General features: G+C 34.0%; 1 protein-coding gene across 6 annotated transcripts in view; it reads left to right on the top strand.

The window, feature by feature from the left end:
* Positions 1-15,616, top strand: part of LOC115431404 (tripartite motif-containing protein 3-like) — a 43,882-nt gene that overhangs the window by 22,841 nt on the left and 5,425 nt on the right. For 2 of the 6 annotated variants that reach the window (XM_030151722.1, XM_030151721.1), the window contains exons 3-9: positions 6,063-6,303; positions 8,363-8,514; positions 9,137-9,317; positions 10,807-11,536; positions 11,830-11,933; positions 13,429-13,596; positions 13,696-13,864. In XM_030151722.1, coding sequence (XP_030007582.1) covers positions 6,063-6,303; positions 8,363-8,514; positions 9,137-9,317; positions 10,807-11,536; positions 11,830-11,933; positions 13,429-13,596; positions 13,696-13,864 — 1,745 coding nt within the window. Of the gene's footprint in view, positions 1-6,062; positions 6,304-8,362; positions 8,515-9,136; positions 9,318-10,806; positions 11,537-11,829; positions 11,934-13,428; positions 13,597-13,695; positions 13,910-15,558; positions 15,564-15,616 lie in introns of all 6 variants that reach the window. The other 4 variants (XM_030151724.1, XM_030151725.1, XM_030151726.1 and 1 more) reach the window with 3 other exon arrangements.

Here is a 15,616-nt window from a genome sequence, read left to right as displayed (position 1 = left end):
TTTATTTTTGCTTAATTCAAGATTGTTTATTTTACTTAATTCAAGATTTTTTTTGCTTAATTCACAATTTTTTTTTGCTTAATTCACAATTTTTTTTTTGCTTAATTCATGATTTGTTTTGCCTAATTCAAACAAAAAATCTGCCAATGAAACAAGCGAAAATTATCTTGGTAAGATTTTTTGAAATAAGATTTTCCAGATGTTTTGTCTAAAAATAAGTTCTTAAATCTCACTGAAAAGTTACTCTTTAGGTGATTATGTTTTATTTTAAGTGTGAGAAGATATTTTGACTAGAAATGAGAAAAACACACATGGTAAGATTTTAGATTTTTGCAGTGTACAAGATCATAATAATAAAGTTAAATAATTTTTTTTCTGATATTTACTTAACTTATCATGTCGATATGCATAAAACCTCAGAGTCAGTTCAAAGGTTAAAATATCAGAACAAATTGAGTTTTTCAACAAAATATATAATGAACTGAAATGAAAATAACAAGCATCTGCAACCACTGTCACATGGGTTTCACTGGTCAACCACTGGTGAATTTTACTGGTGACGACACTGTTTTTACGTTCACTACAGAGCCTCTACACTGCAAAAATGTCAATCTTACCAAGAGTATTTTTCCTCATTTCTAGTCAAAATATCTCATCACACTTAAAATAAGACAGAATCACCTAAAGAGTAACTTTTCAGTGAGATATAAGCCTCTGAACGTCCAAATGGGTCATATCTGATGATCATGAAAAGATGACAAACTGTATTTTGCATCAGTTATTTACATGTATTGAGCAGATTAGTGGATCAACATGTATTTAACATTTTATTTCAGTAAATCATTTCAGTCGCTGGTGGATGTTTGGGTCTTTATGGGTTAAACCATGTTTACGACATTACCACCACTGCAAATAGGATGGTAGCACATGACAGATTATGTAAGACAATAATGACAGTGAAAATCCAAACTGTTCAATAAAATAAAAAGGATATCTCGAGCACTCTCAGATCCACAGCCTCTGAGGTTTGAGTACCATTGAGATAAAACACACTCACACTAAATGGATAAATTAACCCATAAAGACTCAAACATACACCAGTGACCAAAACCATCAACTGATCTAAAATGTTTAATAACTGTTGATCCATAAATCCTATCAATACATGTAAATAATTGATGTAAAATGCAATTTATCATCTTTTCATGGTCATCAGATATCATATGACCCATTTGGATGTTCAGAGGCTCCTCCGTCATCTTCTACAACATTGATTCACCAGTAAAACCCATAGAGTTGGATCAATGACAGTGGACGGAGACATTTGTTTTCTGTTCATTGAATGATAAATTCTGATGAAAATGTTAGTTTTCTCTGTTTTTGATGTAATAACCGTCACCTTTAATCTGCGCTTTTATGAACACCTACATGATAAGACCATTAAATGTTGGAAAATACCAGATTTTTACTGGAAAAATGCTAAATACAGAGAATTACAGGGTGGGGAAGCAAAATTTACAATGAACATTTAGTTGTTTTTTCTCAGCAGGCACTACGTCAATTGTTTTGAAACCAAACATATATTGATGTCATAATCATACCTAACACTATTATCCATACCTTTTCAGAAACTTTTGCCCATATGAGTAATCAGGAAAGCAAACGTCAAAGAGTGTGTGATTTGCTGAATGCACTTGTCACACCAAAGGAGATTTCAAAAATAGTTGGAGTGTCCATAAAGACTGTTTATAATGGAAAGAAGAGAATGACTATAAGCAAAACTATTAGGAGAAAGTCTGGAAGATACTATTAAAGAAGAATGGGAGAAGTTGTCACCCGAGTATTTGAGGAACACTCACGCAAGTTTTAAGAAGTGTGTGAAGGCAGTTATTGAGAAAGAAGGAGGACACATAAAATAAAAACATTTTCTATTATGTCAATTTTCTTGTGGCAAATAAATTCTCATGACTTTCAATAAACTAATTGGTCATACACTGTCTTTCAATCCCTGCCTCAAAATATTGTAAATTTTGCTTCCCCACCCTGTATTTTATGACAAATGGTGACAAATCACTTAATAAAGGCTAAATATTGAGAAAAAAATTCATTTGGGAACTACCGCAGAAGTAGCACTGGGTCTTTATGGGTTAAAATCATCTTTATTTAGTTTATCAGAGTTTATCATATACCAAAGCCATTAAGAGAGAGAGAGAAAAAACACAATTTTCTAAACAAAGCTGTTGTAATCAGTTCAGTCCATTTTGATTCGATTATCTAAAAGCAGTTTGCATTTAGAAATGTGATTATGTCAAACCAATCAGAACAAAATTTCATGCACAGTTGAATTATTTTCTTCGATGTAATAAGAGTAATGTGCAGCTCTCGGATATCCCACCGTTTATGACAGGGATTCTCTCATCATTTTGGCCTCTGCATGATGTAATGCACCAAACACTTCAACTTTGGCCACAGGAAAAAAAGACAGCGTTCGTACTGGCAGCGCATTGTTGGCAGCAAGCACCAATTTCCACCAATCTGCTGCTCTCACATGGGACAGATAGAGCTGTTTGTTCTATCACATGCTGTTTTCTGAGCAAGTCTAAAGGAAATGCATTTACTTTCTACCATGTCAACTCAAAAATAGTTACTATCTTCCAAATATATATTTAATGTCCTATTGTTAGCAAGTAAGAAAGCTCTCACCAGGAGATGGATGTAGACTGAAGCTCCTACACTGGATAATTGGGTAACCGTGATCCATGAAATTTTTTGTAATGGAGAAAATCACATTTTCTTTACGACTTCAACAGGAGAAATTGAAAAATTGTTGAGCGCCTTGGATTACATACACTACAAACAAAAAGTTAAGGATATTTTTAATTTTTGGGCTATTTTTTTCAGTTGGGATTCTTGCACAGCGCTTTTTACTTTTTTGTGTGTGAACTGAATGAAACATTGTTTTAATGACCAGACAGTTTTATTTACAAATGGCAAAAATGACAAAAAATTAAAAAGAAATAAAAAAAAAAAAAAGAAATATCCTTAACTTATGTTCATAGGAATCTTTTATACTTGAATATCCAAATCCTCAATGCACATGTGCACTCTTAGGCTTCTTCAACTTTTTTTTTTTTTTTCTTTCTTTTTATTACGATTATTAACCCTTAGGGGTCTGAGCCTATTTTGGCTGTTTTTGAGTACTTTTGATTTTTCCTTTATATACTATATAAATAAATGTTTATTATACCCATGTTTAGTATCTTTTTTTTTTTCAGCACAACTTCATCTATATCATCTGTCTATTATTTTTTCACTTTAACCTACTATATCAACACAAAAGGACAAAAAACTCACATAAAATATAAAATCTGATTTGAAAAATCTATATAATTTATTGCATAAATAACATAAAGATGCTGAACAAACCTTTTCAAAGACTTTAAAAGTGAATATTGGTTCCAAATATTAGGGATATAAAATCAAAATTGTAATAAATTAAAACTATACTCAAATATTTGACACAAAAGCATATCTTTACATAGATATTTTCTATAGTTTTCTTCCCCCCATCCCCTGGTCCTCCCACTTTCCACTTCTGGTTCAGGTGGGGGTCATCCTCACCCTTACCTGTAACACTAATGCAGTCTGTGGATTAGAATCCGCAGATTTGGCCAGTTTTTTCTGTTTTGAAAAAAGACAAAAAATGACGTAGATATGGTCAGAAATATAACCCCCCCCCCTCATTTTCATACTTTTATTCACGTTTGTTTGCTCCGGTTTCAAATTGTGATATCCCTGGTTGTATTTGCTCTATTCCGCACTTTCAAATGCAATTATCCCCAGTGGTCTATGTGACCGACTTCCGAAACTATGACGTGTTGAAAATGTCATGTGGTTCAGTCACAGGGCTGTGGCCGTGGACCCCTAAGGGTTAATACTGCTATGTGTGTATACATATATATGTATTTACAGGGTGGGGAAGCAAAATTTACAATGAACATTTAGTTGTTTTTTTCTCAGCAGGCACTACGTCAATTGTTTTGAAACCAAACATATATTGATGTCATAATCATACCTAACACTATTATCCATACCTTTTCAGAAACTTTTGCCCATATGAGTAATCAGGAAAGCAAACGTCAAAGAGTGTGTGATTTGCTGAATGCACTCGTCACACCAAAGGAGATTTCAAAAATAGCTGGAGTGTCCATAAAGACTGTTTATAATGGAAAGAAGACAATGACTATGAGCAAAACTATCAGGAGAAAGTCTGGAAGATACTATTAAAGAAGAATGGGAGAAGTTGTCACCCGAATATTTGAGGAACACTCACGCAAGTTTCAGGAAGCGTGTGAAGGCAGTTATTGAGAAAGAAGGAGGACACATAGAATAAAAACATTTTCTATTATGTCAATTTTTTTGTGGCAAATAAATTCTCATGACTTTCAATAAACTAATTGGTCATACACTGTCTTTCAATCCCTGCCTCAAAATATTGTAAATTTTGCTTCCCCACCCTGTATATATAATTTTCTTTGTCTTATTTCGTAGAAGTGGGGTTGGCTATATGTACAAGCTTGTTAATTGCTCAATGACACAAAAAGACCCAAATTTCTGATTTAGATATTACCTATCTTAACATCTTTTAAAGGGCACTTGTAAAACAAAATGATTAAATCTGCTCCCTCAGCTACTCATTTTTTAGACAAAATTAAGATAAATTTCTCATTCTATTTGGGTTACACCACTTGACATTTTCATGGACAGTAAGTTTTAAACTTAGGGAAAAAAGTATAAATCCTCTCTCAAAATGTATAACACAAGCAAAACTGAAAAATTAACACACCATTAAACTTGATTCAAGCACTGAAATCAAATTTTCAAAATATTTTTAAATGACTAACCTTGTCACCCATGTTTTATCACAGACCCTAACATCATTATTATTACACTGGTCAACAACAAATTTATTGTTTAAGTTTTTTGAGCTGATTTAGGATCATTTTGGTGTGCTGAATCAAAAAATCACATTAATTTTGCTCAATCAGGTCAACTTTCTGAACTATGCTACATACTGGCTTTTTAACATTTTTGCTTACATTTATGGGCATTTTCACATCATATGATACAAAATTCTTTCATATTTCTTGCAGTAAACGAGTTCTGAAGATTCTACTTTTGCCAGTTTATGATTAATGGTTTTTTTAATATTACAGGTGAATGAAATGGCTTCGACTAGAAGATCTTGCAAAAATAAGCCTGACGTATTCTGCTACATCTGCGGTGAATACACCATTGTACCTAACAGGAATCCTGTTAGAAATTTTTTTTCTCTTAAAACCTATTTTGGGTGAGAACTATATAAAAAAAATCAACTGATAAAGTCACAAAAATTTTATCAATTTTGTGAGAAGATCAAAATTTTCAAAATCAAATTAGCAAAAAAACCTGACCTGATTGAGAAAAACAGATGTCATTTTTGGATTTAGCGGTGCAAAATGGTCCTAATTCAGTTGAAAAAACCTAGACAACTTGCAAAAAACATTTTTTTGCAACCCAGTGTTATCCATTTACTTACTTATCTACTTTATTTATTTATACCACTCCTTTTTTTTTTTTTTTTTTACATTAGTGCACTTCATGGACACATCGACAGTCATTTATGCATGTAGATAAATGTGAGTGTGTGTAAGTAAATGTAAATATGTTTGTTTGGATATCTAATCTTCATTACTATTCATGTTATGGTTCTACATACAAAGCAGGATGACCATGAAAAGTACTGATCGTCACAAATGTATCGCACTGCACAGTCTATATTTATGATAATATTCATGCAACAAAGATTCACAAATTATCTTTTTTTTTCTTTCCTTTTCTTCCTTTCAGTGAGCTTTACAAAAAAAAAAAGAAGAGCACAGTTTACTTTGTACCAATGATGTCCTGTGTAATATATTATGAGACTGTTTAGAATAAAAATTAGAATAAAAAAAAAAAAAAAAAAAACAGTTACTATATGGCAGCTGTATTCACTTTTTCTCCTTCACATGGTGTCTTTGCAGATGTCTACAGAACTACATCCCTCCTCAGTCTCTGACGCTGTCCTGCCCAGTTTGCAGACAGACTTCTATTTTGCCAGAAAAGGGTGTGGCTGCCCTTCAGAACAACTTCTTCATCACAAACCTGATGGAGGTGTTACAGCGAGACCCGGAGTGTAGTCGACCTGAAGCGTGCAATGTTCTGGAGTCAGCAGGTGCAGCTATAGCCTGCCAGCCCCTGTCCTGCCCCAACCATGAGGGAAAGGTAAGTTTTAACTATACAACCGAGAGCCTGATAGTAGGGTACACTTATCAAGCACAAGCTCATGGTGACAATGTGCACTGTTAATAGTAGATATCATGTTGTGTATGTTTCTTTGTTTTAAAGATGTTTTATTGAGTCCATTATGGTGTTCTCTTTCATTAGCTGGTTTACATCTATCAATCTGAAACAAAAAAACTCATTAACCAGGATAAGGTGAGCTGTAAAATTATTGGTACTCTTTCAGAACTGTACAATAATCAGGTGTCAAAGAATGAAACTCACCCATCAGCCAAAACCAGGGTTCATACACATTTTTCAAGATCAAATTCAAGCCCTTTTTAAGCACTTTTAAGAGTCATTTTCATCTCACTGGCTGGGGTAAAATACATATCTACAGGAATATATAGACTTGTAATTTTTTTTTTCTTTTCACTTTTTATCACAATGATGTATACGGAAGAGGATTAGGGCCACTCGAAAAAATAAACAAATAAATAAAAATTAAGATCCAATATATATTTTTTTATTATCATTTTGAGAAAAAAGTCAGAATTCTGATATCAAAGTCAAAATTCTGAGATAAAAATGTCAGAATTCTGAGGAAATAAGTCAGAATTTTGAGAAAAAAGTCAGAATTCTGAGAAAAAAAAGTCATAATTCTGAGATTAAAGTCAAAATTCTGAGAAAAAAAGTCAGAAATCTGAGAAAAAAGTCATAATTTTGAGAAAAAAGTCAGAATTCTGAGAAAAAAAAGTCATTTCTGAGATTAAAGTCAAAATTCTGAGAAAAAAAAGTCAGAATTCTGAGAAAAAAAGTCAGAATTCTGAGATTAAAGTCAAAATTCTGAAGAAAAAAAAACATCAGAATTCTGAGAAAAAAGTAATAATTTTGAGAAAAAAGTCATAATTCTGAGGGGAAAAAAAGTCATAATTCTGAGATTAAAGTCAGAATTCTGACTTTTTCTCAGAATTCTGAAAAAAAAAATCTCACATTCAGGGAGTGCAACTTTTGCTTTATGGCTTACAGGAGGAGTACAGCAGGCTGACATAATAACAGATTTAGGTGACTTTCTACACATACGAGGAGTTCTGGAGGAAGCCATTTCACTATTAGATGAGCAAAAGGAAGGGAAACAGATATCAGTGGCTTTTTCTTCAAATTTACGTACACAAGTTTGAAAACATAACATTAACTCACCTTTTGGTCAACTGAGAAAGAAGTCAAAATTCTGACTTTAATCTCAGAATTCTGACTATTTTTCCCATAATAATAATAATAATAAAATATATATTGGACCTTAATTTTTTTTTTTTCCAGTGGCCCTAATCCTCTTCCATAGATGTACATAGTATTATGCTATAAATTAGGTTTCATAATAGCAAGAAGTTTACAAATTAAAGGAGAACACAAAGTTTTATCCAAAAAAAACCAAAGCTACTTGCTGTTCTTCAGGCACATTTGCACTGACCCAAAGATTAAGATACAAATTTACCTGGAGTTGACCTGAGAACACCTGGAAAACTTATTTTTTGAAATAAAGGTCTATTTTTTCAAAATGTGTCACCTCTTTGTAAGTAGCTTTGGCTTGACATCTAACCTGGCAGAGTCTATTTAAAAAATAAATAAATAAATAAATCACAGAGTTAGAATTGCAAACACTTTCAAGCACTTTTCAGACCTTGAAAACACAACATTGAAATCCAAGCATTTTCAAGGATTTCAAGCACCCATACAAACTCTGCAAAACCAATAGATACATATTCTCCTTCATACCCTCAGTCATTTCTATGCTCAGTTCTGTACAGCACAGATAGCTTTACCAGTAGTTTACATTTAAGTAAGTGTTTTTATGCACCACCATTTTTTATGTGATTGTCGTCTTGTGTCTCACTGTGTTTCATCATTGCTGTTTGTTGTTGTTTTAATTGATACTGCGGCAGAAACAATTTGCCTCCAACGACAAATACAAGTCTTAAATCTTTTATATGTTTGAATTTCTAAGTAAAATACTGAAAAACTGTATGTTAAATGATCTCACACTCTACTGTGCCATCTGCAGGTGATGGAGTTTTACTGCGAGTCATGTGAAACAGCCATGTGTCTAGAGTGCACAGAAGGAGAACACAGAGAACATGTGACAGTTCCTCTGAGAGACGTACTGGAACAACATAAATCAGCGCTGAAAAATCAGCTGGACACTGTACGCAACAGGTACGAGCTGAAGAGTTCCGGTCCATAATGACTAGAATGACTGCACTGACAGGGTGTTTGCACAGGTCTTGAAAGTTTTTAAAAAGTATGGGATTTTGAAATGCTGTTTTCCAGACCATGAAAAATCTGGAATTTTGTGTGAAAGTCTTAATAAAGTATGGAAAAAAGTTTCTCTCATAGTTGAATTTTAGAGTATGCTCAAAGGCACATAGTCTTGTAACATTAGAAATACATGAGGAAAACTGAATATGTGCTGGAATGACTATGGTACTGGAATGATTCTAGTGAAACTGGTTTGTGTCATATCCATGCACTTTTGCAATTTTCATATGTTTTGAAAATGTTTCTGTCAGTAAAACATAATATACTGTGAATTATACATTCATTTATTCATTCATACATTTATTAAAATTTACTTTTCTACTACACACAACAGGTACAATCTCAACCAAAAAAGTAGGCAAGTAGGTATAAAAGTACATAAAGTCAAGGTTTTGGGGGGAAAAAAATTGCAGTTTTGAAAAAGTCTGGAATTTTTATTTGGATAAAGAGCAAACACCCTGATTTAGAAAAGTTTGTAACACTTTTGTAAGTTTTGTTCTTTGTTCCTTCCCTGTGACAGACTACCTCAGCTGACAGCTGCCATTGACCTTGTGAATGAGATCTCCAAGCAGCTAACAGAGAGGAAAAATGACGCAGTGGCTGAAATCAGTAACACTTTTGATGAGTTGGAGAAATCTTTACACCAACGCAAGACGGCTCTCATAACTGAGGTGGAAAACATCTGCAGTACGAAGCAGAAGGTCAGTATTTTAGAGGTTTTCCTGAAGCATAATGGGATTGAAATCTTGTTAGAATCTTGTTTATCTTTTGCAAAATGTGATAGTCCACAATAACTCTTTTCTTTAAATGTTTTCATTAGAGCATATTGTCATACAGTTACATGTTCACTGCATACACACTGTGTGGAGGATGTACATCCATACAGACATATGTGCAGGATAGTCCACAATAACTCTTATCTTACTTGGTATGTTTTCATCGGGGTTTGTCTGTTTGTCTGTCTGTTAGCAAGATAACTCAAAAAGTTATGGAGGGATTTTGATGAAATTTTCAGCAAATGTTGATACTGGTACAAGGAACAAATGATTACATTTTGGTAGTGATTGTGTGTGTGTGTGTGTGTGTGTGTGTGTGTGTGTGTGTGTGTGTGTGTGTGTGGGACTGATCTGCCTTGGTGAAGGTCTGCGCTCTCCAAATGCTTTTGGGTCAAAACATGATATTCGAAATCTGTCTGACGGGACATTTTAGAGACAATTTGACAGATGAGTGTTGCTAAATGATCCACATTTTTACTGTTAAATTCATTTTTGCTTTAATTGGACCATAAGGGATTATCCAAAACAAGGAACTACTTTATGTTGAAATAAATGTTGGAATGGCAATCAATTAAATTTCGCTGTCTGATGGGACATTACTGTGTTTTGACCCTTTTCTAGTTTATTTATTTTATTTTTTACTGCACGCTTCTTATCTACTCTATGTTGTATGTATGCACCAAACCACTGAAGCAAACTCATAGTAATGTGAACCCTGTTTATTTACATGGCAATAAACATGATTCGGATTATATAATGGTCCAAATCTTATGTCATTAAAATAAATAAATAAATAAATATAATATAATATAATATAATATAATAATAACAACAACAAGAAAAGCACTTGGAGAGCACAGACCTCTGCCAAGACAGAGCTGGTCCCCCATCACCACCAAAATGTAATCATTTCTTCCTTGTGCCAGTATCAACATTTCCTGAAAATTTTGTGAAAATCCGTCCATAACTTTTTGTTATCTTGCTAACAAACAAACACGCAAACAAACCAACAAACAAACATGCACTCAAACACACAAAGCAAAGTGATCACAATACCTTCTAGTGGAGGTAATAACTAAAAAAGCCCTCAGACCTCCACCAAGGCAGATCAGTCCCCCCCCCCCATCACCACCAAAATTGAATCATTTGTTCCTTGTTCCAGTATCAACATTTCTTGAAAATTTCATCCAAATCTGTCCATAACTTTTTGAGTTATCTTGCTAACAGACAAACAAACAGACAAACCCTGATGAAAACATAACCTCCACAGTTCCTTGGCGGAGGTAATAATAATAATAATAATAATAATAATAATAATAATAATAATAATGAACTGCATTTATAGAGGACTTTTCATTCAGCGGAACCTCACAGTGCTTCAGACAGCTGTAAACCCCTGCCCGTTTGCCTCCAGGTACTTCAAGCCCAGCTGACTTCTTTGCTTCAAGGCAAAGAAAACATTCAAAGCAGCTGCAACTTCACAGAACAGGCCCTGAGCCACGGCAGCGCCACCGAGGTCCTGCTGGTCCAGAAGCAGATGGGTGAGCGGGTCAGTGCCCTGGCGAGACACAGCTTCCCTGAGAACCCACATGAAAACGGACATCTCGAATGTCTGGTCGAGACGGACGGCCTTCGGCGCTCCATCCAGAACCTGGGAGTTCTGATCACAACGGGGGCTGTGGGACATACCAGCGTTGCCACCGGCGAAGGCCTGCGCCACGCCCTGGTGGGCCAACACACCACGGTCACAGTCACCACTAAAGATAAGGACGGAGAGCTGGTGAAGACTGGTAACGCTGTTCTGAGGGCAGAGATCCTTTCTGCGGACGGCGCCTGCACCAATGCCGAGGTGGTGGACAACAAGAACGGCACCTACGAGGTTGGATACACCATCCGCTCAGAGGGAGAGTTTACGTTCTCGCTGCTGTTGTACGAACAGCCGGTGAGGGGGAGTCCCTTTCGCTTGCGAGCTGTCAAGCCTTCAGACGTCCTCCAGTCACCAGATGATGTGAAAAGAAGAGTAAAGTCTCCGAGCGGAGGAGGGGGTCACGTTCGGCAGAAAGCTGTACGCAGGCCCTCCAGTATGTACAGCACCACCAAGAAAAAGGAGAACCCCATAGAGGACGAACTGATCTACAGAGTGGGTGGGTGGAGACTAAAGAAACACTAAATATACTGATAAGTTTGGTATTTGCTGATGAATTCAACTGTGATCTGTTTACAAAGAGGACAAAAGTGAATTCTATGATTTTCTTATTATAATTATTTTACCTGCTGATGATAAATAATGCAGAGTGATATAGTTTTACATCTTCTGTGGAGCAAAAACAAACTAGTCTTCTTTGTTCGTGAAAATGTTACAACACCGATTGTACGTTATTCTTTACAACCCCTTAAAGCTGAAGGAGTCTGATGTTATGTCTTGTTTATTTGACAGGAACAAGAGGACGAGATAAAGGAGAATTCACAAACCTACAAGGCATTTCAACCTCTAGTAATGGAAGGATTGTGGTGGCAGACAGCAACAACCAGTGTATACAGGTCAGTATCTGGTTTTATTTTCCAAAAACCCGCCAAAAATATAACAAGTTCAATCTTTTCAGGCTTATTATAATTGATGAATGCAAAAACTAAAACCAAAAAACATTTAAATCAGAAATATAATTTTAAAAAAATCAGTAATTTACAAAGCATGAAAACTATATAATAATTATAATCAATAATAATAATAAATGTACTAAAATGCCAAAGAAGTGCAGGTAAAATCTGCTTTGTTTTCAACTCTAATAGAAGTATTATATTCTAGGTCTTGTATTCTTTCAGAACATTTCCACATTCCAAGCTTTCCTCATAACACACACAGAAAAACATTACCACTAAATGAAAAATGTATTTCTCAAAATAAAAGTAAAACTACTTACACATTTTTACCTTGTAAAGCTTGTTGTAAACCCTCATTTGGTGCTAAAAAAAAAAGTTTAATTAACCTTATTATTATGATCTTGTACACTGCAAAAATAAAAATTTTACCAAGTGAATTTTTCTCATTTCTAGTCAAAACATCTCATCACACTTAAAATAAGACAATCACCTAAAGAGTAACTTTTCAGTGAAATATAAGAAGTTATTTTTAGACAACAGATCTGGAAAATCTTATTTTAAGAAATCTTGCCAAGATAACTTTCACTTGTTTCATTAGCAGATTTTTTGCTTGAATTAAGCAAAAAAAATTGGAAATTAAGCAAAATAAATAAATAAATAAAATAAAATAAAATAAAAAAATCTTGAATTAAGCAAAAAAAAAAAAAAAAACTGAATTAAGGAAAAAAAAAATCTTGAATTGAACAAAAAAAAAAAATCTTAAATCAAGCAAAAAAAAAAAAAAAAAAATATATATATATATATATATATATATATATATATCTTGAACTAAGCAAAAAAAAAAAATCTTGAATTAAGCAAAAATAAAAAAATATTGCATTAAGCACAAAAAAACAAAATCTTAAATCAAGCAAAAAAAAAAAAAAAACTTGAATCAAGCAAGAAAAAAAAAAAAAGACTGCCAATGGAACAAATGAAAATTATCTTGGTAAGATTTCTTGAAAAAAGATTTTCAAGATCTATTGTCTAAAAATAAGTTCTTATATCTCATTTACAAGTTACACTTTAGGTGATTATGTCTTATTTTAAGTGTGATGAGATATTTTGACCAGAAATGAGAAAAATACACATGGTAAGATTTAAATTTTTGCAGTGCTCCGTTTTTTTGCGAGGGCATTACAACACCACACACAGGCTCGCATTTGTACTACATTGTTTTCAGGGGTTTCGTGTGGACGCAGATATTTCCTGAAATGACTCCGTGTTTATGGAGCACTTTTTTGAAAATGACAAAAGAAAAGATTGGATAGGAAAACATGCAGTTTGGTGTGGACATGGCCTAAATCTAAACTGATATGAAGAACCATCAGAAAGATGAAATAGATATAAAAGCTAAAATTCCAACCATAATTTAATTGTACTTTCTCTTTTATAGATATTCTCCAATGACGGCCAGTTTAAGATGCGTTTTGGGGTCAGAGGTCGTTCACCGGGGCAGCTGCAGCGCCCCACAGGGGTCACGGTGGACATGAATGGTGACATTATCGTGGCTGACTATGACAACAGATGGATTAGTATTTTCTCCTCTGACGGCAAATTCAAGGTGAAACAGTTTTAAGTCACGGATAAATATAAACATACACTTAGATTTGATTTGAAGAAGTAAAATGTCTCATTTAATGAACAAACTGTGACTTTACAGAACAAAATTGGTGCTGGGAGACTGATGGGACCTAAAGGTGTAGCTGTGGATAAGAATGGACACATCATCACCGTGGATAACAAAGCCTGCTGCGTTTTTATTTTCCAATCAAATGGAAAACTGGTGACAAAGTTTGGAGCCAGAGGGACGTCAGACAGACACTTTGCAGGTACTGTGTGTTACTTCTGACTGTCTCCTATGAGCATTTTTAGTAGTTCTGCCAAAGAGGTTATGTTTTCATCAGGGGTTGTTTGTCTGTCTGTCTGTTAGCGAGATAACTCAAACAGTTATGGAAGGATTTGGATGAAATTTTCAGGAAATGTTGATAGTGGCACAAGGAACAAATGATTACATTTTGGTGGTGATTTTTTTTTTTTGGGGGGGGGGGGCTGTGATCTCAGAGTGCTTTTCTAGTTATTTATTATTATTTTATTTTATTTTATCTAGGACATAAGATTGGGGGGGGTTGATGAAATTTTCAGAAAATGTTGATACTGGCACGAGGGACAAATGATTACATTTTGGTGGTGATTTTTTTTTTTGGGGGGGGGGGGGGGGGGGGGGCTGCGATCTCCAAGTGCTTTTCTAGTTATTTATTATTATTTTATTTTATTTTATCTAGGACATAAGATTGGGGGGGGTTGATGAAATTTTCAGAAAATGTTGATACTGGCACGAGGGACAAATGATTACATTTTGGTGGTGATTTTTTTTGGGGGGGGGGGGCTGCGATCTCCAAGTGCTTTTCTAGTTATTATTATTATTATTATTATTATTATTATTATTATTTATTTTTATCTATGACATAAGATTGGGGGGGGTTGATGAAATTTTCAGGAAATGTTGACACTGGCACAAGGAACAAATGATTACATTTTGGTGGTGATTTTTTTTGGGGGGGGGCTGCGATCTCCAAGTGCTTTTGTAGTTATTTATTATTATTATTATTATTATTATTATTATTATTATTATTATTATTATATATTTATTTATTTATTTTTATCTATGACATAAGATTGGGGGGGTTGATGAATTTTTCAGGAAATGTTGACACTGGCACAAGGAACAAATGATTACATTTTGGTGGTGATTTTTTTTTGGGGGGGGGGGCTGCGATCTCCAAGTGCTTTTGTAGTTATTTATTATTATTATTATTGTTATTATTATTATTATTATTATTATATTATATTTATTTATTTATTTTTATCTATGACATAAGATTGGGGGGGTTGATGAATTTTTCAGGAAATGTTGACACTGGCACAAGGAACAAATGATTACATTTTGGTGGTGATTTTTTTTGGGGGGGGGCTGCGATCTCCAAGTGCTTTTGTAGTTATTTATTATTATTATTATTATTATTATTATTATTATTATTACTATTATTATTATATTATATTTATTTATTTATTTATTTTTATCTATGACATAAGATTGGGGGGGTTGATGAATTTTTCAGGAAATGTTGACACTGGCACAAGGAACAAATGATTACATTTTGGTGGTGATTTTTTTTTTTTTTGGGGGGGGGGGGGGGCTGCAACCTCCAAGTGCTTTTCTAGTTATTATTATTATTATTATTTTTTATTTTTTATTTTATTTTATTTTTTTTTTAATCTATGATATAAGATTGGGGGGGTTTGATGAAATTTTCAGGAAATATTGATACTGGCACAAGGAACAAATAATTACAATTTGGTGGTGATGGGGGGGCAGATTTTGATGAAATTTTCAGGAAATGTTGACACTGGCACAAGGAAAAAAATTGATTACATTGTGGTGGTGATGGGGGGGATTGATGCAATAAAGAACAAATGATTAAATTTTGGTGGTGATCGGGGAGGGGGTTGATGAAATTTTCAGTAAATGTTGATATTGGCACAAGGAACAGGAACAAATGATTATTAAATTTTGGTGGGGA

The sequence above is a fragment of the Sphaeramia orbicularis genome, chromosome 13, assembly GCF_902148855.1.
Source record: "Sphaeramia orbicularis chromosome 13, fSphaOr1.1, whole genome shotgun sequence".
NCBI lineage: Eukaryota > Metazoa > Chordata > Actinopteri > Kurtiformes > Apogonidae > Sphaeramia > Sphaeramia orbicularis.
The sequence above is the reverse complement of the archived record's forward strand: the minus strand, read 5'-3'. Positions and strand labels throughout refer to the sequence as shown.